Source organism: Lissotriton vulgaris, chromosome 4_1, assembly GCF_964263255.1.
Source record: "Lissotriton vulgaris chromosome 4_1, aLisVul1.2, whole genome shotgun sequence".
Classification (NCBI taxonomy): Eukaryota; Metazoa; Chordata; class Amphibia; order Caudata; family Salamandridae; genus Lissotriton; species Lissotriton vulgaris.
Window position 1 is genome coordinate 2,014,682,515 of NC_141691.1, and position 24,944 is coordinate 2,014,707,458.

Genomic DNA, 24,944 nt, shown 5'->3' on the forward strand with positions numbered 1-24,944 from the left:
GGTAAAATCCTGGTTGATCTTCTCAGGGGTGTGGATGGCAAAGGTTGGCTCTTACCAGGGGGAGTAGCCTTAGAAGTGGAAGGCCTCTCTGGCCCCTTAGAAGGTTGCTGTCTCCTCACAACCTTGGCCCCAGGAGAAGATAATACCTCATCAGCAGCTCTCTTCCTAGAAGCCACAGTAGACCCAGAGGCAATACTGATTACTTCAGACAGTGGATTATCTTGATCCTTGAGCTTCTGTAGCCACAGAAGTAAGCAGCCCTCTCTGTCCCTGAGGGTTTTTTGAGGGAAGGTCCTACATATTTTGCAGTCCTTCACTTGATGGTCTGGATACAGGCAGTAAATGCATTTCTTGTGGGGATCTTCTGAGAAAAGCCGGAGCTTACCAAAAGACTCACAAGGCCTGAATAAAGATTTATTTGAGGAAGACATCCTAAAATCAAGAAATCCTGAAGAAACTTGAGAAGAACTGAGCAGAGCTCAGGAAGACTCCCTTCACACGACGTTTGTAGAATATCTGAGAGCCTGAGCCTCTGGGGAGAACATTCTGGTGGGTGCTGTCGCCTGATTGGCTGCAGTTTGGACTATACAAAATGACTAGGATAGTCATGAGTGTGGAAGTTTTTACTCTTGTAGCTTGGGCTACTTTACTTCCTGGTTGGTTATTACCAAGTTTTTCTAAGGATATTATTGCTTTTTTATATATGGTGAGACTCCCACGCCGACGACGGGGAATGATTCAGGCATGTGAATCTATGCAAGACACCCTAATACTGTAGAAATTATATTACCTTTAGATGCAGAAAAAACCTACATACAGACCTACTGTTTGCCGTATTGAATTGATACCTGAAATATCAGGTCTTCGTGTTGGGATGTGCAAGTGTTTGCTTATTTTGGAAATACATATATATGATAGGAATTCTTAGAAATTTGTTTACCGAAAACGGTTTTTGTTTTCAGTGATCCAATGCATGTACTGGCAATTTACAAAATGTTCTTCATTGCCGCCCTATTTTCATTGGTTGGCTCTCCATCCAACGTGAGATGCGTGTTTGTACCGGTTCATGCTGCTCTTCCTTCGTTCTATAAAAGTTTTCATCCATTACCACAATAGAGCGCTCTCTGTCTAATAGTTTGAGAATGATCTCATAGGTTGCACTCCAGCAGTACAGGGTCATTTCTATTAACATCTCATATTTAAACATTTCCCTTTTAATTTATTGTCTGAGTCAATCTTCTTCAAGTCTTTAAAGAACTCGATTGTCGAAAAGCTAAAGAGCCCTTTAGCTGGTGTGGGGGGCATTAAGGAGTGAGTTAAGTTTAAATCCTCTTCAATCCATTTGAGGTTCCCTGTTGCCACCCTCTTAGCACGTACAGACACAGGGACATAACCACGGGCAGCACGGTACGAGGCTGGTGGCCAGGATTATGGGGAGCATCATTTATAGATGTGCAGGGAGCCGGCTACGGAAATCTGGACAAGAAGAGGAGAGGGCCTCTTGAAGCTGTCAATGTGGAATGTTCTTTGAGAGAGGGGTCTACAGCTGTTTTCTGAGTTATAGGAGGATTGGTCCATTTGGATAGTTAAGAAGGCATGGTGGCAGAATGATCATGCCCAGGTTACCACTACAATAGAAAACAACAAAACGTGAACACTGATTGGATGAAACGTGGGATTGGAATAAAGAGTGACGCAGCATGGGAAGACGGATCATGGGTGATGTCAGCAATGCTGCAAACAGGGGGTCCGGTCTTTCAGTTAGTTCATAATGTTGTGTTTGCTTTCTGATAAGCAATATTACATTCTCCTGAAGACAGTCACACAAGGGCTTGATGCTTCTAGTACTGAGAGGGAAGAAACCTCTACCCATACATGGCCCTAGTGCAATTGTAGCGCCCTTTGCATTTTGATTAACATTCTGACATGAGGTCCGGGGCGGATGCAAAGAGTTCCGGGCGGGGGCAGGGGTGGGGAGACGTACCACAATGGAGTCGCTGGCTCCAGTCGTGAGGTAGATGTCGTCTGGGTTGGAGGGGATGCCACCATCTCAACTCTCGATGTACTTTGCCACGTCATTCCGTATGAGCTCAATGCTCTTGCTATCAATGTACGCGCCTGTGAAGAGATAGAGCGGTTAATGTATTATTGAAGCCCCCTCACCCCCTCCCATGGGCCAGATGCTCCAAAGGACAAACTGACCATGGACGTCAATGCACTAAAATGTCAGGGGTAGCAGAAGTGACATCACACGCTCTTTGACTTTCACTCACACATGCAATGTTACACCACTCACACATGCATGCTTACACATACACCCACATTCAGGCATACAGACACTCTCACTCACATATACCCACTTTCACCCCCAACCACACAAACAACACACATTTAAAATCTTACCTCAGCTGCCAGAAAAGGGCATGTTTCAGATAATTGCACTGCGTTTTACTAATGCTAATAGTAAATAATCTAACATGATTCACTATTAGTGTAATGAAAAAATGACAGAAAAAAGGAGAGGGTAGCATAAAGCTGCCACTGTTCACGATGACCCCTAAATTACATCCATGTTTAATTAACACATGTACATAAAAGAACACATATCTGATAGTGGATTGGTTTTCTATGGCAGCTTAGATCCCTTTAATAGAAATAATAACAGTACTACCCACTTCCGTACACCAGGATGTGGAACAACATCCCAGTATCCACCATGACTGCCCCCTCCCTGCTCCATTTTTAACAGAGCTGAGGACACACCTCTGTACAGCACACCACACCACAATGAACCTGTGGTCTACATTCACAGCCCAGCTCCACCTCCAATCACTCACCGACTGTATCTTTACCTTTGACCCGCTTAACACTATACAAACACAACATATATACACACACATGCTACCTATTTGCAAGGATGAAGGATCTATAAGATAATTGAAGAGACGCAACCCTCTCCTTACCAATACTGTGTCCACCACACGCTTCCAGGATCCGCCTGGCCTTCTGCTTGGCATCTTCAGGGAATTTGTTATCGTTCAGCAGCTCAGGGTAGAGACAGAGGGCAGTCACCTGGAAGAGCGGAAGGCAACAACACAACATGTTCAATCACAATGACAAACAGCAGAACCCAACACGGCACCACTAAATGCTGAAGAAACATTATGTACAATCACAGCAGTGAAGAGCATCATCAAGCAAGAACGGGACACCCAGGACTCAACACACACACACACATACAATCACCTTAAAATAGAGGGCAAACAACAGGTGCAAGAGTGTGTGTGTTTGTCTCAGGAAAGAGGTGTGTAAATAAGGGAACCATTTGGACTCTGAAAGTATTAGCGCTGCCTGGCCACAATTTCCCTTCCATCTTCTCACACGTTCGTACTCATTCTAAGATATTGGTATCCAACTTACGGGCTGGCCCATGACGGCCACAGCCATGCCAGATGTTCAGAATATAAGAAAATGATCATATAATAAACTGAAATGGAAAACATTTTCATTGCCAGTAGCGATCTTGGATGTCTTGCAGATGTGGTAGGGATTTGACCCTCGTGGAGCTACATTGGGCACCCCTACATAAAGGATTTCACATTAGGGGTTGTCACTGCTGTTGGTAAAGCCCTGTGATTCACTGTTTTTTTTTCAACAGTACTGACAAGAGAGAGGCTGCACGCCTACCATGTAAGCTATCAAGGGTGTTCATGAACTCCAAATGGCAGTGAAAACCACCACTAACCGCTGTGCAGGTCTTATCTGACCTGGAACTCCAACATGGCTACCTCCTTAATGATAAAGGGCCAGATGTACGACCATTGTCTGAGTTTCCATCTTTGCCAGCCCCAGCCTCCTTAGCGCTTATGGGCAATTTGAAATCTGGGTCTCCACTTGACCCTTGCCCAGCCAAGCTTTTGGGTAAGTTGGCGGAAGTGATCAATCCACTGGCGAACCCTCTTCTGAATCTCTCGCTGAGGCAGGGAGTGGTTCCGCCAGTCTGGAAGCAGGCAATGGTCATCCCGCTGCTTAAAAAACCGGGTCTTGACCAGAAGGTCCCAGCCAACTATAGGCCGATTTCTTTGTTGCCGGCTCTCGTTAAAATTTTGGAGAAACACGTTCAGTCGGTGCTCTCCAACTTTTTGGAGACCCACGAGATCTTACATGACTCCCAGTCTGGCTTCCGTTCAAATTGTAGCACCGAGACCGCGCTCCTTGAGGTTTCTGAAACTATCAAAGGGGTGTTGGATACCGGGGGCAAAGTCATGTTGGTGTTGTTGGACTTGTCGGCGGCTTTTGACACCGCCCCCCATCATGGCCTTCTCGCAAGACTCTATGAGATTGGCCTTCGGGGGACGGTGCTCAGCTGGTTTTCGTCCTTTCTAGCTGGCCGCCGGCAAACGGTCTGGACATCGCCTGGCACCGCCGTGATGCCGCCTTTGGGAGTCGGGGTCCCTCAGGGCTCTATATTGAGCCCGACCCTCTTTAACATCTTTATGACACCTTTGGCGGCGGTGGCGGAGTCGTTTGGTGCCCGGATCGTGTCGTATGCCGACGACACCCAGCTCCTCTTTTCTTGCGAGAGAGGGGCAGACTTTGACGGGGAGAGTATCCGGAATTGCCTTGGGGCTGTGTTCACATGGTTCCAACTGAACAGCCTCAAGTGCAATTCCGATAAGTCCGAGGTACTCTTTTTCGGGTGCGATACGGAGCCTAGCTGGCAGGCCTGGTGGCCCATCGATATGTTCCCTCCGTCCGGCTCTTCCCCTATGGCTAAAAACTTGGGGGTTAAGATGGACAAGGGGCTGACGATGAAAGCCCAGATCCTTGGGGTGACCGGCACCTGTTTCGGTCTATTAAAGATGCTGCGGAGGTTTTTGCCTCTTTTGTCGGAGGAGCACAGGAGGCTGACTGTGCAGGCTCTGATAGGCTCCAGGTTGGATTATGCCAACATTCTCTACCTGGGCCTACCAGAGTACCTGTTGCAGCGGCTTCAAGTTGCGCAGAATGCGGCGGCCAGGGCCATTTTTGGTCTAAACAGACGTGTCAGCGTCTCGGGTCTATTGTTGACGCTGCACTGGCTACCCATCCGCAAACGGATCGCCTTTAAGGCTATGACTTTGGCCTCCAAGGCTCTCCACGCTGTGGGAGCATAGTATCTCCAAAAGAGACTGGCCTTTTACCATCCGGCTCGCTCTCTGAGGTCAGAATCTTTGCTCCTGGCGGTTGTCCCTCGAGTTAAGAGAGCGCGCCTGGGCGGCCGTTCCTTCAGCCTGCTGGCTCCACAGATGTGGAATTCGCTTCCGCTCCCACTTCGGGGGATTACTAGTCTTCTTGACTTTAGGAGAGGTCTTAAAACCTGGTTGTTCACCCAGTAGACCTCCCAGCAGTCCCTTTTTTACCTGTTTGTTCTGTACTCTCTTTTTATTGTGTTATGTTATTGCGAATCAGTTCTCCTTACCTAAAGCGCCGGGACACTCTTTTTGAGTAACCGTTGCGCTATACAAAAGAATAAATAACATAACATAACATAACATTGTGATTTGCGACAAACAAATTGAAACAAATTGCGAGTTGCAATTTGCAAGTCACAAATCACAATGTACAACGATGTCTCAGACACTTTGCGATTCCCAATGGGGTCGCAAATTGCATGCCTCATTAATATTCATGAGCAAACGCAATTTGCGACCCCATTGGGATTGGCTGGGCCTCCCAGTTATGGCGGCCTGCTGGGCTCAGTAGACCTCCATGTCGGCGACTGCTTTTAAATAAATATATATATATTTTTTTAAATGCAGCCCATTTTCCTTAAAGGAAAACGGGATGCATTTTAAGGGCAGGTAGTGGTCCCTGGGAACCCTGCCTGCTCCTCAAAAATGTATTCCCCTGCATTCACAAAGGGGAAGGAGTCCCCTGGAGACCCCTTCTCTTTTGCCAGTGGTTTACCACCCTTCTAAGAAGGGTGGTAAGATGCGACTGTTTTGCGACCGCAATTGCGGTCACAAAACAGTCATACATAGGACTCAGACTCGCTATTAGGAAGGGACGCCCTCGGAACAGCCCTTCCTAATAGCGAGTCTCTAATCCTATTTAGCGAGTCGCAAATGAATTGTGACTCGCTAAATAGGGTTCGTTCATGGCCCTTCTTTATTTTGCACACGCAAAAGGGTCGCAAACCCGTTCTCCATGCAAAATAGGGTGGTACTTCTGTCCCAAAGTCGTTACATAGCCAGCTCCTCCAACAAAGCCACACAGGTCCATCGTGCTACGATGGGGAACACAAACTGCAGGTCTGATACAACTGTCCAGCCAAACACTGTATACATTGCATTGTAGCAGGTAGATAGCGCTTCATGCCATGTTATGGGGTGCAGGAGCACCTTTTCGAATGGTTAGCATGAAACAGAATGGGAGAGTGCATGGCTGTCTTTGTCGTGATCCTCTTTGAGAAGGGGCGGACGTGCATGACTAGCAGGACCATAGTTACCTTCTTCTGGGGTGAAAAATTGTGCTGCCAGTAGTTTGGGAGCATCCTTGGTTAGGGCACACCTTTGGTTCCACTAACTGGACTCCTTGCAAGATTTTTGCTTTTTCAAGACCTTTATTTCATTTCATATTTTTATTGTATAGGTCCTTTATCATTTTTGAATTTTCTCATTCTTTTTACAAACAAATCATAGGCATAGCATTCTTGCTGTTTTTAACTCATGCTCCAATGCATTTCGGGCATACGTGCCCTTCATCTGGGATCTCTACAAGCAAAAGGATATAGCATCGGTATATTGAAAGAACAGAACTTTCTTCACATTTGCGCTATGTTGCACATATTTAACACATTGATAGCTATATGTCATGCATCATGCTGTTTATTCACATGCATTTTCCCATGTGTCTAGTGTTAGGTATTGTGCGCCTTTCGTGCTCTAAATTTAAAACGTGAGCTTAGTTGTATACGGAAACGCCATAGACATGTAAGCTTGCATAACGAAAACGCCATAGACATGTAAGCTTGCATAACGAAAACGCCATAGACATGTAAGCTTTCCAAATATACAACTAAGCTCACGTTTTAAATCCCTGATCAGCCGGGCTACCCTGAATCCAGTGGCATGGCGAGCAAGGGGCCTGTGATTTGCATAGGGCTGGGTCTAAACTGGGGTGGCGTGGTGAGCAAAAGAAAAATGGATGTAACCCAAAGGAGGGAATGCTTGACGATATTCAACATTCCATCCATCACCTTTTTGTGTTGCTATAGTTGCCCTAAGTGTGCCGGGTATGCCCAGACGTGGGTCCTGTGCTCTCCATGCCGCTAGAGTCAAGCTATCTTGGCTGATGAGGGCTGATACCCTGTACCGGATCCCAGGAGGCATGTTTCCAGTCCAGGGATGGCCGGCCTGGCAGTTGAGGCCGGTCTGTTCCTATGAGGCACAGGGTCAAGACTGATTTGCATATGGTTGTATTTACCCTGGAATGGCATGGTGAGCAAACAACACAATGGATTTAATCCACATCTGTGACTGGGGGTGAGTATCTGACAATGTTCAGCATTCCGTCCATCATCTTTTTGCGTTGCTATCAATAAGGCTACAACACCGACCTGTACATGGAAGTATCGTTGGTTAGTGGCATCTGTCTCCTCCAATCCTGCCTCTTCATCATTCACATCTGGATGTCTGCCCTTCACCTTAAACTCATCCAGTGTCAGGACCAAGGAAGCGGCTGGGAGACCTGGGATTGCCCCGTTGCAACAGAATAAAGATGTGTCCCTGTAAGATTGTGGTGACCTGACCGTGGAGGGGGCGATGCTATTTAAACTGTGAATTTTAATTCGGAAGTTGCCTGGCAACTTTCGGCGTAGCTGTGTTTTTTTTGCTTACTGTTTCGGTTCCCTTCGTTTCCTGACTTCTTCCCTGCATTTGACTCTGCTTGCTGGATCCTGTTTGGACTTTGTTGGTTTTCTGTGCGCCTTGTTCCAAGGATGCTCGCTTCCAGGAGATTGTTTGAGTTGGCTCACGCTACCCTTGCACCGGCTTCCATTATTTTTGGCTTAGAGTCCCAGCGTCCCACCGTTCTGCAGTTGGTAAACAAATACTTTTGTGTTTTCCTAAGCACTGCATATCTAGTGATGTTTATTAGAGGTGCTAAATACATCTGTGCTTTATTTACAGGTAACAGAATCTGCCTGAGAACCCCATTACACCTTCTAGGGCTTCACTCCCTCTTCCACCCACGCACCCATACGGCTTCATCAAAAGATCTCCGGAAAAGAGACCCTTCGGGGGACCTGTAGGGCATTGCAGCACCCGGACGCCCACCCGACGATGAGCAAAAGCCCACGAGAGTACTTCTTACTTCTCTTCGTTTCCTCTCTCGACTTAGGAACGAACGGCGACTCCCCTTTGTTATAAGTACTGCATACTACATCACCTCCATCCTTAACACATGAAAATGAAGAAAGATCACCGTCCTGCAGTTTGACTGATAGTGTAAGACCTGTGAGCACCGAAACCGTGGCCGGACACATTCATTCTGTTCATTTTGTACCTTTTTGATGCAAACCTCAGACTCAGGTGCGCCATTCGGACTTCTCCGACCTCGTTAGGTTGAACAGGATCGTGTACCTGCTGCGAAATCTGCTTTGAACCATCTGTTAGAGAAATCAGGTTCCCCATGACCAGAACACGTGTGAAAATATATTTTCGCTTGAGTATCATTGATGGGCGCAGCACTAATGCTGTTCCACAGCCCTCTTCAGACAACGAAACAGAAGGCTTCTGTACTTTGAGAACTCGGACCGGTTCAGAAAGCCTAGAGTTCCCTTTCATAGGTCTGAAGGGTGTTTTAATCAGGACCCATCCACCTTCCTCAAAAACTCTCTCTTTGACATTGTGTTTCTCATCAAAATATGTATTTTCATACTCTTGTTTCTTTAGCACTGTTTTGCTCACAGAATTGAACCCTTCGCCTTCTTTGTTTGAGAATCATTATGCAGCCAACCAGGAGCCAAGTTAGAGCTAGCTTCCCTGCCCCTCAACAAAGTAAAAAGAGAAGTAGCTATGTTGAGTAATGAATACATAGGTAGTAAGGTCATACTGCATGGCACACATCCTCTCTAATAACAGCACCTACAATGTAAAATGTCTTGGGGCTCACCTGGCGCAGGAAAGTGATGGGCTTCTGGCCCATGGCCTGCGCATCGCCGATGTTGGCTCGGATCACCTCGGTGAACGGCTTCTTCACACCCTGCGGAGAGAAAACACGGACATGTTAGGAGGGCACGACTGTAAACGACACCAGGTAACAAAAGCGAACACAGCACTATGATGATGGCCACTGAAACTTATAGAAGCTGTGAAAGACAACAGGTAACAAAAGCACATGCAACACCGTGATGATGGCCACTGAAGCTTATAGGAACCGTAAAAGACAACAGGTAACAAAAGCGAACACAGCACTATGATGAAGGCCACTGAAACGTATAGAAACTGTAAAAGACAACAGGTAACAAAAGCGAACAATGCACTATGATGAAGGCCACTGAAACTTATAGAAACTGTAAAAGACCTCAGGTAACAAAAGCGAACACCGCACAATGATGAAGGCCACTGAAACTAATAGAAACTGTAAAAGACAACAGGTAACAAAAGCAGACAGCACTATGATGAAGGCCACTGCAACTTATAGCAACTGTAAAAGACATCAGGTAACAAAAGCGAACACCGCACTATGATGAAGGCCACTGAAACTTATAGAAACTGTAAAAGACAACAGGTAACAAAAGCAAACACAGCACTATGATGAAGGCCACTGAAACTTATAGAAACTGTAAAAGACAACAGGTAACAAAAGCAAACACAACACTATGATGAAGGCCACTGAAACGTATAGAAACTGTAAAAGACAACAGGTAACAAAAGCAAACACAGCACTATGATGAAGGCCACTGAAACGTATAGAAACTGTAAAAGACAACAGGTAACAAAAGCAAACAATGCACTATGATGAAGGCCACTGGAACTTATAGAAACTGTAAAAGACCTCAGGTAACAAAAACGAACACCGCACAATGATGAAGGCCACTAAAACTAATAGAAACTGTAAAAGACAACAGGTAACAAAAGCAGACAGCACTATGATGAAGGCCACTGCAACTTATAGCAACTGTAAAAGACATCAGGTAATAAAAGCGAACACCGCACTATGATGAAGGTCACTGAAACTAATAGAAACTGTAAAAGACAACAGGTAACAAAAGCAAACACCGCACTATGATGAAGGCCACTGAAACTAATAGAAACTGTAAAAGACAACAGGTAACAAAAGCAAACACAGCACTATGATGAAGGCCACTGAAACTAATAGAAACTGTAAAAGACAACAGGTAACAAAAGCAAACACCGCACTATGATGAAGGCCACTGAAACTAATAGAAACTGTAAAAGACAACAGGTAACAAAAGCAAACACCGCACTATGATGAAGGCCACTGAAACTAATAGAAACTGTAAAAGACAACAGGTAACAAAAGCAAACACAGCACTATGATGAAGGCCACTGAAACTTATAGAAACTGTAAAAGACAACAGGTAACAAAAGAAAACACAGCACTATGATGAAGGCTACTGGAACTTATAGAAACTGTAAAAGACAACAGGTAACAAAAGCAAACACAGCACTATGATGAAGGCCACTGAAACTTATAGAAACTGTAAAAGACAACAGGTAACAAAAGCAGACAGCACTATGATGAAGGCCACTGCAACTTATAGCAACTGTAAAAGACAACAGGTAACAAAAGCAAACACAGCACTATGATGAAGGCCACTGAAACTTATAGAAACTGTAAAAGACAACAGGTAACAAAAGCAAACACAGCACTATGATGAAGGCCACTGAAACTTATAGAAACTGTAAAAGACAACAGGTAACAAAAGCAAACACAGCACTATGATGAAGGCCACTGAAATGGTTTACATTTGTTCTAGAAACTGTAAACCACACCAGGTAACAAAAGCACACAGAACACCGTGATGATGGCAACTGAAACTGTAAACGACACCAGGTAACAAAAGAGAAGACAGCACTGTGATGATGGCCACTGAAACCGTTTACATTGGTTATAGAAACTGTAAACCACAACAGTAACAAAAGCACAAACAACACTGTGATGATGGCCACTAAAACTCTTTACATTTCTTGTAGAAACTCTAGAGCATTTTAAGGTGGGAGCAGGAAACAGGCAACCCACAATCTTATTGAGAGCAGCAATCAACTGAATCACAAACTACCAGACGCTGTGCGTCCTTTAGGGCGTGGGGGCGTAGCCCCCACGCCCGCAGCTCCCTCGGCGTTTCTAAAGTTAAGTACACTGTATCAGTTTACTTAAGTTCAAACGCCGAGGGAGAACTGACAATCATGTCAGTCAGCATGACATCAGCATCATGTTGACTGACATGATTTTCACCAGGGTAACACAGGCAGCAACACAAGTTCGCATGAGTCGGGACAGAGGGCGAATTTTACCCGTGCCCACTCAAGCGCACTTGTGTTTGTGCTTTTTTGCGCATGCCCATTAGGAGCCCTTCGGTCTCCTAATGGGCGTGCTGAGGGTGAAGAGTAACCTGTGCCCCAAGTCAATCCTGGCGCTGCCGCAGCGCCAGGATTGACTGAGAGGGGCTGCTGGACTGCCATTTGTGAGGACGTGAAGGCGCTAAGGGAAGCAGAGGTGAGTTTTGCTTTTGTTTTAATATTTAATGCCCCCATTGCAGCAAGCACTGGTTGAAATACTCCTGATTGCCTCTCATTTGCACGCTAATGTGGCCACTGTGACACTCCTCGAATCACTAGACTGGGAACAACCAGTGAGAATGAACTTGCGCCCCTCACCAATCCCACAGATGACCGACTGCAACAGCACACATCAATTGCCTAAAAACGCTACGCGCAACTCTGGCCGGCAAAACTACGGAAACCACATTAACACCTCTGAGATCACTTTGACACTCCTTGAACTTGTCCGCCCACAACTACTGCCCACATATCAATAGGTTAAGGCAGTCCGCGCAACGCTGGCCAGCAAAATTACGGATACTACCAAACTACATCACTCACATATCAAAGAAGCCCTAACTTAGGGTAAAACGCTACGCTAGGCCTCCTCCAACTCAGCCCGACAGGAACATCACTCCATCGACGAAGCTCTCGACGACGCTTCTTCCATCCAGGCTGTACACCAAGGGGACAAAGAGAACGAAACCCCTCGTGGCACAGCCTTAAATAGTCTGTTAGGTTTCATTTCCTTCTAGTTTCATCTCTACGTCAACCCAGCCAGCCAACCCCCTTCCTTTTCCAAGGGCCCCGGAGGAGGCTCAGCCCCGTGGCACTACTAAGGGTGCCCCTCCCCTAGGCGCAGGGCGGCTAGGGGAGGGTGCCCCCCCCCCACCTGTCAGGATAAGTAGTGATAATCATCAGCAGAAACACTAGCAGACCTTTTAAGATGGACTGAACAAACACAGGAAAAGAGGCCCTACATATGGAGAGGGCAGAAAGGTGACAGTCAGGCGTTCTTAAAAAGAATTCTTTCTCGGACAGTTCTCAGGAACTTTGGATTTCACCTACGACATTTTTAATATGTAATTTTCCATCTGCATAAAGTGTATGTCCGAGAGACCTTTTAGCGCAGAGGATGCGCGTAATTAAAACACATAAATGCAAATGAAATATTGCGCACCCCCTTGCATATGCTACAGTATGAAATTTAAATTAGATACAGTTTGCTAAAGGATGTTAAAGTGGTGCAGCGATAAGCCTCTTATGGAGCACGATCTGTAAAATGTACAAGAAACGAAAGTGTGCCGAATGGGAATATTCACAGTGGAAAAAGGCAAGGCAGGCACTTTGATTTAAACATGGAGTTTAGCAGATTTACATGAGCTAATTCGTGGATTAACTGCAAGAGTGCTGCCAGGGGCTTTTTGCACAGCGGCTGGGATCTCCAGAACATGATAATACATTTGTATACATTTGTATTCTCTTAATCGGGGCCGAAATGGCACACAGGCGCTGGGTGGACTGCCATGACCCATCCATAAAAGCCACCATTCTCGTCGTGCACTAAGCTGATTTGAAATGTTTTTGCAGGGACTAATTATGGTTTCAAGACAAGGTCTTTATTTCGATTTGATGGCAGGAAGCTACAGCATCCGGTAGATTCACTCAGCTGTCATCTTCCGTCATCTGTCTAAGTTTTCATACCTTTGCTAATAATATTTGGTTTGGTTATTTGGTCTGTCCATTCGTTTTAAACTCAAATGCTATGAGATATGAATCCAGGATGCCTAGGGGGTTGGTAAAGATATGAGAAAATATTTATATAGCGCACAGTCACTCCAAGGAGCATCATGGCGCTTTAGCTCCATTGCTGATATGATGGGGGCTTTTATTGTTGGTTGATGTTGTAGCGAAGCAGAGTTAGACAAGTGTTTTGCAGGATGACTCAGTTAGCCCATAGATCCAGGTTTTAAGGGATTTTTTTAAATGTCTGTTCAGAGGTGATTGCAAGGAGATGGAAGAGCAGTTAGTTCCATGCCTTGGCGCCTATAACTGCCAGGGATTTTCCTCCTTTTGTGGCCAGTTTGAATTTAGGGACAATCAACAGATTGGCGGTGGCTGGCCTAAGATCTGCTACCATAAAGTAGGCTGAGGAAAGCATCTTTTTTTATAGGCCAGGGGAAGCCATGAAAACGCCAGTTTGAGCAGGAGGAGCTCAGCATTAAAGCGGTATTTACACTTTTGAAGTATACCACTTTCAACGTGCGATGACGAGAGATGCAGAGGTTGGCAGGGGCCTCAAGCTCATTTAATTAGGTATCCGAATACTAATATAAAAAAAATACAAATTACATAGTCTGGGCAGTGAATCTGCAGATGCAGCCTGCAGTGCAACCAAGTATGCTTTGGATGATGCGGTTTGGTGCAACATGTTTCTTCACTTACCTTGCCATCTGGCTGGCACACGGCATCAGGTATTTGAATAAAAACTCTATTTTCTGTGCAAATGTAAAAATATGCAAATGTACCCCTTTGTTACGCATGTTTAGGAAAATGTAATTCCTGTACACAATACTAAATGAGGCGTTTATATAGGAACTTTCGCCAAGTACTTCATTTTCCATAGAAATTCCCCTTATACGGTAGGTGCAAAGATGTGTACACACAATTACAGCAATGCCGTTTCCTCCCGTCACAAATGCCGCTGACCGCGCGACACGCAGGGGAGCATGGGCGGGACAGCGCCCTAGTCCCACACGACGGGCGAGCAGAGCCCTTAGCGCGGCACCCCTCCCTGAGCCGACCTCCTGCTCGAGCAGCCAATAGGGAGGGTTCACCTGGGAGATGGGGGCGTCCCTTTCGGTATTTAGCGGCGCAGCAACTGTGCTCGGCCTCTCTTTCCCGCCAGGATTCCCTTAGGCTCTGCGCGGATCTGTTCTGCAGGCACCGTTCCTGTCTCGGCCTCAGTGTGGCCGTCCTGCGCCTGCCTGCCTCGCTGGTCTTGCGTCGGGTTTCTGCCTCGACGGGTGTGCGGTGAGTGCTGGTGTTCGGGGGCCCGCTGGCGGGGGGCTTCGCGGAGTTTTGGGGTCGTTTGTTGTCCCCGATGCAGAGCGGCGGTTTGTGTGGCCCGGGGGGCCGAGGGAGAGCGTGCCGGGCAGTGTTGTTCCGGCGGTTCGGATGATGGGAGTGTCCATGCTGCCTCGTTGTTTGTGGTGTAGTTGATGAGTCATGGCATCGGTATGCTTCTTGGCGCTGGCTGCGGGAGGAGTCGGTATTTCTTGGGTCTGTGTCCCCATGTGCGCTGAGCCATTTTCAACAGCGCAGGTATTTGCTATTTTCGGTATGGTAAGGAGTTGATGGCGCATACTGCTGGATTCGCGGGGATAGTTGGCGGGAAGTTGGTGGCCTAACACAGGGAGGGAGTGAGATGCATTGTGGTGTGCCGCTGCGGTGGATAGGGTATCTGCCACCGACCGCAGCAAATAGGCCACGACTTGTTTTCCTTTGTTCATTTATTCCTGAATGCGTTTTATATATGGTCTCAATTTATTAAGGGCAGGTTCAACCGCAAAAGCCCAACTTATTCCGAGGGAAAGGCCGGCGCATGGTTGATGCTTCCCCGCCTCCACGTGGGTAACGAGCCCGAATGTGAACGGAGTGCGCTCACCATCGAATGCAACCCAGGAGTGAAGTTCGTGATCAAAAAGCACAGGGTCGATACATCAGTTTCCTTTTCAGTAGCTTTTACTGTTTTCAACTGCTTCCTGCGAGCTGCGGTATAGCGAGAGTAATTGTGGAGTAGAGCTGACTGGTATGTTTTGTAGTATGCGGCCGTTAGTTACCTGTTGTTACCTACCCACAAGCCTTAGAAAACCCAATCAGTTTTGGGACATGAATACTCACAGAACTCAGGGGAACACAACGGCGCTGGTATATAAATGTTCCTTTGTGAACAAGACTGGGGGGAATGGCCATAGTTTGAAACGGTTTGATAATGATTGGATGAACGTCACGTTCAGCGTGCTCCTCTAGCTAGGCAATAAGGACGAGCCGAGTCTACAGCAATGAAAATTCCTTGTTTAATTTATCACTTTGGATGTATTCCGTGTTATGACTTTGTCAAGGTTGCATGACCCCCCAAACTTTAAGGCTCTGCGGTCGGACATAACAGGAAAGTCTGGTGCCCAGAACCCACCGTGCTTGGCGGTTTCTTCTTTCTGAATTGCATTTGTTGAACAAGATGTTACTCTTGTATGCTTGACCTACGTGCTTGGATTGTGCATTGAAACTATATTTCTCATTTTCTTGCGTAATTCATCGACATAGTTATAGCGTTGCTAGGTTCTTTGTTTGCCAAACAAGATAGTCTTTTGTTTCCCAGAGAGAGACGTTCTATTTAAAGAGGCTTTTCAGTGCTTTCCTACGGAAAGTCTCGCAGTGCATGCATTTTATGTGCAGTTAATAAGGTACGAACGCGATGCTCTCAAGACCCAGGGTAACATAGATGTGGTCAAGCCTTCCTTGGGATAGGTTCTTACGTGAGGAGACTGGTGGGAATTACCGTACTTTGGGAAATCTAAAAAATGTATAAAATCTGACAAAATTCATGGTCAGCATATTCCTCTATCCAGCCAGCCAGGGCTGTCCTCGACGTGGGCCTCCTCCAGAGCTGTGGCGAGAACAGGGCGATCTGGAAGCAGATGGACAGTAAGGGTACCTCTGCGGCAGAAGGATACAGTCTAGATACCTCTGCCTGGCACAGTAAGGGTGCCTGAGCCAAGAACCTGGAGCCGAAGGAGGTTCCGGGAAACAGCGTTGGCGCCCCGTTAGTCCTTCGGGCGGTCGGGGGGCCTGAACCGACCGGGGGTGTGCCTCATCGCTCCGCCCTGACAGGGGGGGCGGGAGTATAACAAAATGGTAATATACTGCACCTTCAGAGCCCTTAGCGCGGCACCACTCCCTGAGCCGACCTCCTGCTCGAGCAGCCAATAGGGAGGGCTCACCTGGGAGATGGGGACGTCCCTTCCAGTATTTAGCGGCGCAGCAACTGTGCTCGGCCTCTCTTTCCCGCCAGGATTCCCTTAGGCTCTGCACTGATCCCACCCTGAACCCTGACCCAGCTGCAGAGCGGCGGGGTAAAAGTTGTGAATTTTTAATGGTCATGTTTTGTGTTGCAGGCGGAGTCACAGGGCGATCTGGAAGCAGATGGACAGTAAGGTTACCTCTGCGGCAGAAGGATACAGTCTAGATACCTCTGCCTGGCACAGTAAGGGTGCCTGAGCCAAGAACCTGGAGCCGAAGGAGGTTCCGGGAAACAGCGTCGGCACCCCGTCAGTCCTTCGGGCGGGCGGGGGGCCTGAACCGACATGGGGTGTACCTCATCCCTCCGCCCTGACAGGGGGGGGCGGGAGTATAACAAAATGGTAATATACTGCACCGTCAGAGCATCGTCTCGCCGTGCAAGATGGCTCCTTAGGCATGCGGGTCAGTGAGGGGCTGCCGCTTTGGATCGCCTGTAAGATGACCCTCCTTAACAGCTACCTGTGTTGTACGAAATAAACCTGCAGCACTGCTTTCCCACAAATATGTCTCGTGAGTTTCCTTTGGTATGTAAGTGGATAATGTGCATTGCGGAGCGAGCGCTGGCGGTGTGGGCACTATGGGAATAAAGTACTACATTATAGACACTGACCCTAGTCTTCCAACGCACTGAAGCACTCGGATGCCGATCAACCACTCCTCCAAAACTTTTACGCCCCCCCACTTTCAAATGTCACCAGTCGCCCCTGCAACCTACACTGGATAAAATGCAATGTAGTGCGTGAGATGGCCGATGTTACAGCGCCTAGAAACCAGGAGGCCGGAATTGGGGGATGGTGTAATAATCAGCCTTCGCGGAATTGAAGTGCGAGTTTACAATTTAACCAGCACAGCAAGAGGGGCACCTAATTCGCGGAGGCCCTGAGGTTCCCAAAGGGGGCCTTTTCAGAACTGGACCAAAACATGCCTTACTGTACCTCCTTAAAGAGTAATTTTAATTACACCGAAAGGATTACCACCTTGGCGACTAGTGGTGGAAATCTTTTCAGATTACCTCAAAGATGCTCCTTCTTGCATACCTCCTCCTGAGTGAGTGACTGAGAGTAAGAAGGAAGATCCAACAACTGCAGGGCCTACGAATGTTTGACTAGTGTCTAAACTACAAAAGATTTACAAAAAGGGGGTGGTGATGAACAGAGTGTCTGAGTTAAACAGACCACTCTTACCCAGTCCAAAGATCAGGGCTTGATCCATCCCCGTTATTTATCTCACTGCCCCATCCCAGCTCAGAACCTGGCTATATGCAAATCAGTCTGTCCCTGGCCCAGTGCATCATGGGAACAGGGCAGACTAAACTACCAAGCCAATTCTTCACCAGAAAGGAGACAAGCTACCGGGGACCAGTTTCTGGCATTTCAGCCTTCTTCGGCCCGGCTTGCTTGAATCCTGATGGAGCAGTGAGAAAGGGACTCATGTCTGAGTATACCCTGCCACACCTATAGTGGCCAAAAACGATTTACAAAAAGGGGGTGGTGATGAACAGAGTGTCTGAGTTAAACAGACCACTCTTACCCAGTCCAAAGATCTGGGCTTGATCCATCACAGTTATTTATCTCACTGCCCCATCCCAGCTCAGAACCAGGCTATATGCAAATCAGTCTGTCCCTGGCCCAGTGCATCATGGGAACAGGGCAGACTAAACTACCAAGCCAATTCTTCACCAGAAAAGAGACAAGCTACCGGGGACCGGTTTCTGGCATTTCAGCCTTCTTCGGCCCGGCTTGCTTGAATCCTGATGGAGCAGTGAGAAAGGGACTCATGTCTGAGTATACCCTGCCACACCTATAGTGGCCAAAAACGATTTACAAAAAGGGGGTGGTGATGAACAGAGTGTCTGAGTTAAACAGACCACTCTTACCCAGTCCAAAGATCAGGGCTTGATCCATCACCATTATTTATCTCACTGCCCCATCCCAGCTCAGAACCTGGCTATATGCAAATCAGTCTGTCCCTGGCCCAGTGCATCATGGGAACAGGGCAGACTAAACTACCAAGCCAATTCTTCACCAGAAAGGAGACAAGCTACCGGGGACCGGTTTCTGGCATTTCAGCCTTCTTCGGCCCGGCTTGCTTGAATCCTGATGGAGCAGTGAGAAAGGGACTCATGTCTGAGTATACCCTGCCACACCTATAGTGGCCAAAAACGATTTACAAAAAGGGGGTGGTGATGAACAGAGTGTCTGAGTTAAACAGACCACTCTTACCCAGTCCAAAGATCAGGGCTTGATCCATCACCGTTATTTATCTCACTGCCCCATCCCAGCTCAGAACCTGGCTATATGCAAATCAGTCTGTCCCTGGCCCAGTGCATCATGGGAACAGGGCAGACTAAACTACCAAGCCAATTCTTCACCAGAAAGGAGACAAGCTACCGGGGACCGGTTTCTGGCATTTCAGCCTTCTTCGGCCCGGCTTGCTTGAATCCTGATGGAGCAGTGAGAAAGGGACTCATGTCTGAGTATACCCTGCCACACCTAAAGTGGCCAAAAACGATTTACAAAAAGGGGGTGGTGATAAACAGAGTGTCTGAGTTAAACAGACCACTCTTACCCAGTCCAAAGATCAGGGCTTGATCCGGTCCCCGGGAGCTTGTTTCCTTCCCAGTGTAAGAATTGGCTTTTGTAGTTTGGTTTGCCCTGTTCCCATCATGCACTGGGACAGGAACAGACTAATTTGCATACAGCCAGGTTCTGAAACTGGGATGGTGCAGTGAGCTAAAAAACGGTGTTGGATCTAGCCCTGATCTCTCGACTGGGTGAGAGCGTTATGCTTAATTCAGAGACTCTGTCCCTCACCACCCCTTGTTGTAAATATTTTTGTCCACCCTAAGCGTGGAAGGGTATTCTCAGATGTGAGACCCTTGCTCATTGCACCATCAGGATTCAAGCAAACCGGGCCGAAGACGGCTGTAATGCCAGAAACCGGTCCCTGGGAGCTTGTTTCCTTCCCAGTGTAAGAATTGGCTTTTGTAGTTTGGTTTGCCCTGTTCCCATCATGCACTGGGACAGGAACAGACTAATTTGCATACAGCCAGGTTCTGAAACTGGGATGGTGCAGTGAGCTAAAAAACGGTGTTGGATCTAGCCCTGATCTCTCGACTGGGTGAGAGCGTTATGCTTAATTCAGAGACTCTGTCCCTCACCACCCCTTGTTGTAAATATTTTTGTCCACCCTAAGCGTAGAAGGGTATTCTCAGATGTGAGACCCTTGCTCATTGCACCATCAGGATTCAAGCAAACCGGGCCGAAGACGGCTGTAATGCCAGAAACCGGTCCCCGGGAGCTTGTTTCCTTCCCAGTGTAAGAATTGGCTTTTGTAGTTTGGTTTGCCCTGTTCCCATCATGCACTGGGACAGGAACAGACTAATTTGCATACAGCCAGGTTCTGAAACTGGGATGGTGCAGTGAGCTAAAAAACGGTGTTGGATCTAGCCCTGATCTCTCGACTGGGTGAGAGCTTTCTGCTTAATTCAGAGACTCTGTCCCTCACCACCCCTTGTTGTAAATATTTTTGTCCACCCTAAGCGTGGAAGGGTATTCTCAGATGTGAGACCCTTGCTCATTGCACCATCAGGATTCAAGCAAACCGGGCCGAAGACGGCTGTAATGCCAGAAACCGGTCCCCGGGAGCTTGTTTCCTTCCCAGTGTAAGAATTGGCTTTTGTAGTTTGGTTTGCCCTGTTCCCATCATGCACTGGGACAGGAACAGACTAATTTGCATACAGCCAGGTTCTGAAACTGGGATGGTGCAGTGAGCTAAAAAACGGTGTTGGATCTAGCCCTGATCTCTCGACTGGGTGAGAGCTTTCTGCTTAATTCAGAGACTCTGTCCCTCACCACCCCTTGTTGTAAATATTTTTGTCCACCCTAAGCGTGGAAGGGTATTCTCAGATGTGAGACCCTTGCTCATTGCACCATCAGGATTCAAGCAAACCGGGCCGAAGACGGCTGTAATGCCAGAAACCGGTCCCCGGGAGCTTGTTTCCTTCCCAGTGTAAGAATTGGCTTTTGTAGTTTGGTTTGCCCTGTTCCCATCATGCACTGGGACAGGAACAGACTAATTTGCATACAGCCAGGTTCTGAAACTGGGATGGTGCAGTGAGCTAAAAAACGGTGTTGGATCTAGCCCTGATCTCTCGACTGGGTGAGAGCTTTCTGCTTAATTCAGAGACTCTGTCCCTCACCACCCCTTGTTGTAAATATTTTTGTCCACCCTAAGCGTGGAAGGGTATTCTCAGATGTGAGACCCTTGCTCATTGCACCATCAGGATTCAAGCAAACCGGGCCGAAGACGGCTGTAATGCCAGAAACCGGTCCCCGGGAGCTTGTTTCCTTCCCAGTGTAAGAATTGGCTTTTGTAGTTTGGTTTGCCCTGTTCCCATCATGCACTGGGACAGGAACAGACTAATTTGCATACAGCCAGGTTCTGAAACTGGGATGGTGCAGTGAGCTAAAAAACGGTGTTGGATCTAGCCCTGATCTCTCGACTGGGTGAAAGCTTTCTGCTTAATTCAGAGACTCTGTCCCTCACCACCCCTTGTTGTAAATATTTTTGTCCACCCTAAGCGTGGAAGGGTATTCTCAGATGTGAGACCCTTGCTCATTGCACCATCAGGATTCAAGCAAACCGGGCCGAAGACGGCTGTAATGCCAGAAACCGGTCCCCGGGAGCTTGTTTCCTTCCCAGTGTAAGAATTGGCTTTTGTAGTTTGGTTTGCCCTGTTCCCATCATGCACTGGGACAGGAACAGACTAATTTGCATACAGCCAGGTTCTGAAACTGGGATGGTGCAGTGAGCTAAAAAACGGTGTTGGATCTAGCCCTGATCTCTCGACTGGGTGAGAGCTTTCTGCTTAATTCAGAGACTCTGTCCCTCACCACCCCTTGTTGTAAATATTTTTGTCCACCCTAAGCGTGGAAGGGTATTCTCAGATGTGAGACCCTTGCTCATTGCACCATCAGGATTCAAGTAAACCGGGCCGAAGACGGCTGTAATGCCAGAAACCGGTCCCCGGGAGCTTGTTTCCTTCCCAGTGTAAGAATTGGCTTTTGTAGTTTGGTTTGCCCTGTTCCCATCATGCACTGGGACAGGAACAGACTGATTTGCATACAGCCAGGTTCTGAAACTGGGATGGTGCAGTGAGCTAAAAAACGGTGTTGGATCTAGCCCTGATCTCTCGACTGGGTGAGAGCTTTCTGCTTAATTCAGAGACTCTGTCCCTCACCACCCCTTGTTGTAAATATAAACTACAAAAGAAGCACTGATAAAGCCAATAGGTCTCTCTTTTAATCGTCTCTTTATATGGTATGTAGTTGTCATTTGTTTGCTGTTTGATATGCTAGCATTGGTTTATAGGTGTGTGAAATGAGCAGATGGTTGTCGTTGGCGCTTGTGCTATTGAACTTTGTTTTCTTTATATATGGGGTTAAAACATGGCACCTTGATGCAATGTGACAACCATCTTGGAAGCACAGGAAATAACTTTTCAAGATGTCCGCTGGCTGCAGCTATTGATTTTACCAAAGCTTGAAAAGTTGTATCGCAAACATTGGTAAAGACAATAGCTGCAGCCAGCCATTTTGAAACATTGTGTAGACTTCCACTGTGTTCACCATGTTGCGTCTAGACTCAATGACCAGACCATCTTGGAAGTTTACAAAAATAAAATTGTCACCTCTTTTGGCTTTGCCAATACTGCCACAATTTTACACACATTGGCAAAGCCAATGGTAGGGGGTGGCAACTGGCAACCAGGGAGGAGAAGGTGGGGGAGGGGTGGCACAGAGACAGCAAGCCACAGCAGTGCTCTGTGATGGGGTAGCATGGAGTGGGAGAACCCTAATAAGGCTGTGAGGAAGGCCAGGAAGTGAGACGAGGAAGCTTATCTGGTACCGGGAAAGTATTCGGGTGGAGCTAAAATGGCGTCCCCGTGCGAGTATTGCAGTACTTTACAGTAGGTCCTCGCTGGGTTCGGCAGGAGTATTGCAGTACCTGGGAAATGAGTTTTTATGTTTTATAATGTTGGCTCCGGGATAGATGGGGGATCCATCTGGGTCACCCCCACAAGTTCCTGGGAGTCAGGGTGTCTCTACCCTGTACCCTGATACTCTATTTCTAAACCTCTTTAAGGACATGGAGACAGTCTTCAAATCCTTCAAGATCAATAACAACATTTGCTTTTCAGCATGGGAACGGGGAAGATGCGCTGATGATGACATGCTGAATTGTTGAGTTTTATTAAAATGCAAATAAAAATGTTTTAAAAAAAAACATTTGCTTTTCAATTGAGGCCAGCTAATAAGATCGCTCAGTTCTAGGAACCAGGAATGGTCTCCATGCTACTAAAATGGCCGGCAGGAGAAAAAGCTCCCTTTGCCAACCAAAAGGCCCAATTTTGTAATGTACATTTTTTTTATAGATAGATATTAGTCCTTGATGGGCATGTGATGGAAGGTTTTCTACATTCATGATGAGTGTTAAAGCTGGACTTAAAATTATTGTGGGGTCTGCGGAGTAGCAGTCTTTTTGCCTGAGATTCTGAGCCGACGCAGTCACACTAGCCCACGCAGCACATTACGATGGTGAGGACCAAAGTCAAAGAGCCACAGTAGAAGGAGCACTCCGCCTGCAAGCCAAGATTGGGGAACACACTGCAGTCACTTCATTTTCTTGAAGAATGAAGGACTAGTCACAATAAAACATATCCCCCAATTGTGAACATTGCTGTAACAGGTCGTAGTGCAGCGCACTGTGGGCTGACCAATTTGCTAGGTTGAAATTTGGTGCAGAGAAGAGTGAAACAACAAGTCCTAGCCAGGGCAAAGTTATACACACCCACGGGTTTCTCTAATCCAGATGTAACTAGTTTCAAGTACCCAGACAGGGACCATTAGTCATGAAGTCCAACCCACAGTTAAGTCCAGACGCAGAGCTTCCAACAGGAGGGGCAGATGGAAAAAGTCCTCTGCATGGCTCTGGAGAGCATGTACCCCTCCCTCAAGTTCTCTATAGTAACTCTCTTGTTTGCAGTAGCCTACAGAAGTTGTGTGTTCACGCTGATGGCTCCTTGTGACACGGATTGCAGTCCACTGATGGGGCTCTGTGGTCTGGAGGAACATGCTGAGTGCACCTTCTCTACCAAGTAAAACTACTTATTGCGGGCGGGCCGTGGTGGCAGCAACAGGTATTGTGGCAGGGTAGGGATTTCTACTGGTTTCCTTGCAGGGAAAGTTGTCTACTGGCCTCTCCTGCGCAGAGTCATTCACTGCATGATGATGCTGGTGGTGGTGGTGATGCTAGGGGTGGGTGTTTGTAGGTGTGCAGAGTCATTCACTGCATGATGATGGTGGTGGTGGTGATGCTGGGGGTGGTTGTTTGTAGGTGTGCAGAGTCATTCACTGCATGATGATGATGGTGGTGGTGGTGATGGTGGGGGTGGTTGTTTGTAGGAGTGCAGAATCATTCACTGCATGATGGTGCTGGTGGTGGTGATGCTGGGGGTGGTTGTTTGTAGGTTTGTAGGTGTGCAGAGTCATTCACTGCATGATGATGATGGTGGTGGTGATGCTGGGGGTGGGTGTTTGTAGATACGCATGCATTCGGCCATACATGGCTGCTTGAGTTTCTGCCCTATAGTGGAAACGAAGATGAATGGTTGGCGAGAGCAATGCGAGTTGTAGGGCTTCTCTCCAGCACTTCTGAGCCCTCTGAAATGGGGCATCCTTGAGGAGATGGAGGGTCCCCCTGTAATGTACAGCAGGGGAAACAGCTGCCCATTCTTCCTCTTTTCTTGATGAGTTAAGCACACTAGGTTATGCTCGTTGCATTTTAGTAACAACAAGCTATGCATTAAGCACATGTTTTGTACAGAATTCTTGAAGTCAGTAAGTCTGTGGATGGGGGGTAAGCGGTTATTCCCCTTCTCTTCTCTCGCTTTTGTTTGACCCATGTGGCCCATATTGCACCTCACATAGTGGATCTGGGGGCATATTAGCAACGGCTGGCGATATATTTATTGCCGCTTTAGTGTCTGTTTTTGGGCGAAAAGCGGCGATAATTATATTGCAATATCACCAAGGACACGCTAGCGCGTGTTTCCTTGATGTAGAGCCCGCTTTTTCATAGCCTCCCATCGCTAATGAGATGCAAAGAAGCCGTGGCTGGGAAAAGAACACTTGTTAATACTGTGAAGGCAGCTTCGCAATATTGACAAGGAGGTGCAGCGATAAAAAAACGCGCTACCTCAGCCGTAACTCAGGAATTTAACGTCTGTTAAATTCCTGACTAAGGCAT

General features: G+C 47.3%; 1 protein-coding gene across 1 annotated transcript in view; it reads right to left on the reverse strand.

The window, feature by feature from the left end:
• Positions 1-24,944, reverse strand: part of LOC147724879 (alanine aminotransferase 2-like) — a 386,240-nt gene that overhangs the window by 135,774 nt on the left and 225,522 nt on the right. Inside the window, exons 2-3 of the mRNA XM_086918124.1 lie at positions 9,157-9,246; positions 2,964-3,072 (exon numbers count right to left, since the gene is read on the reverse strand). Of these exons, the coding sequence (XP_086774250.1) occupies positions 2,964-3,072; positions 9,157-9,246 (199 nt within the window). The remainder of the gene's footprint in view (positions 1-2,963; positions 3,073-9,156; positions 9,247-24,944) is intronic.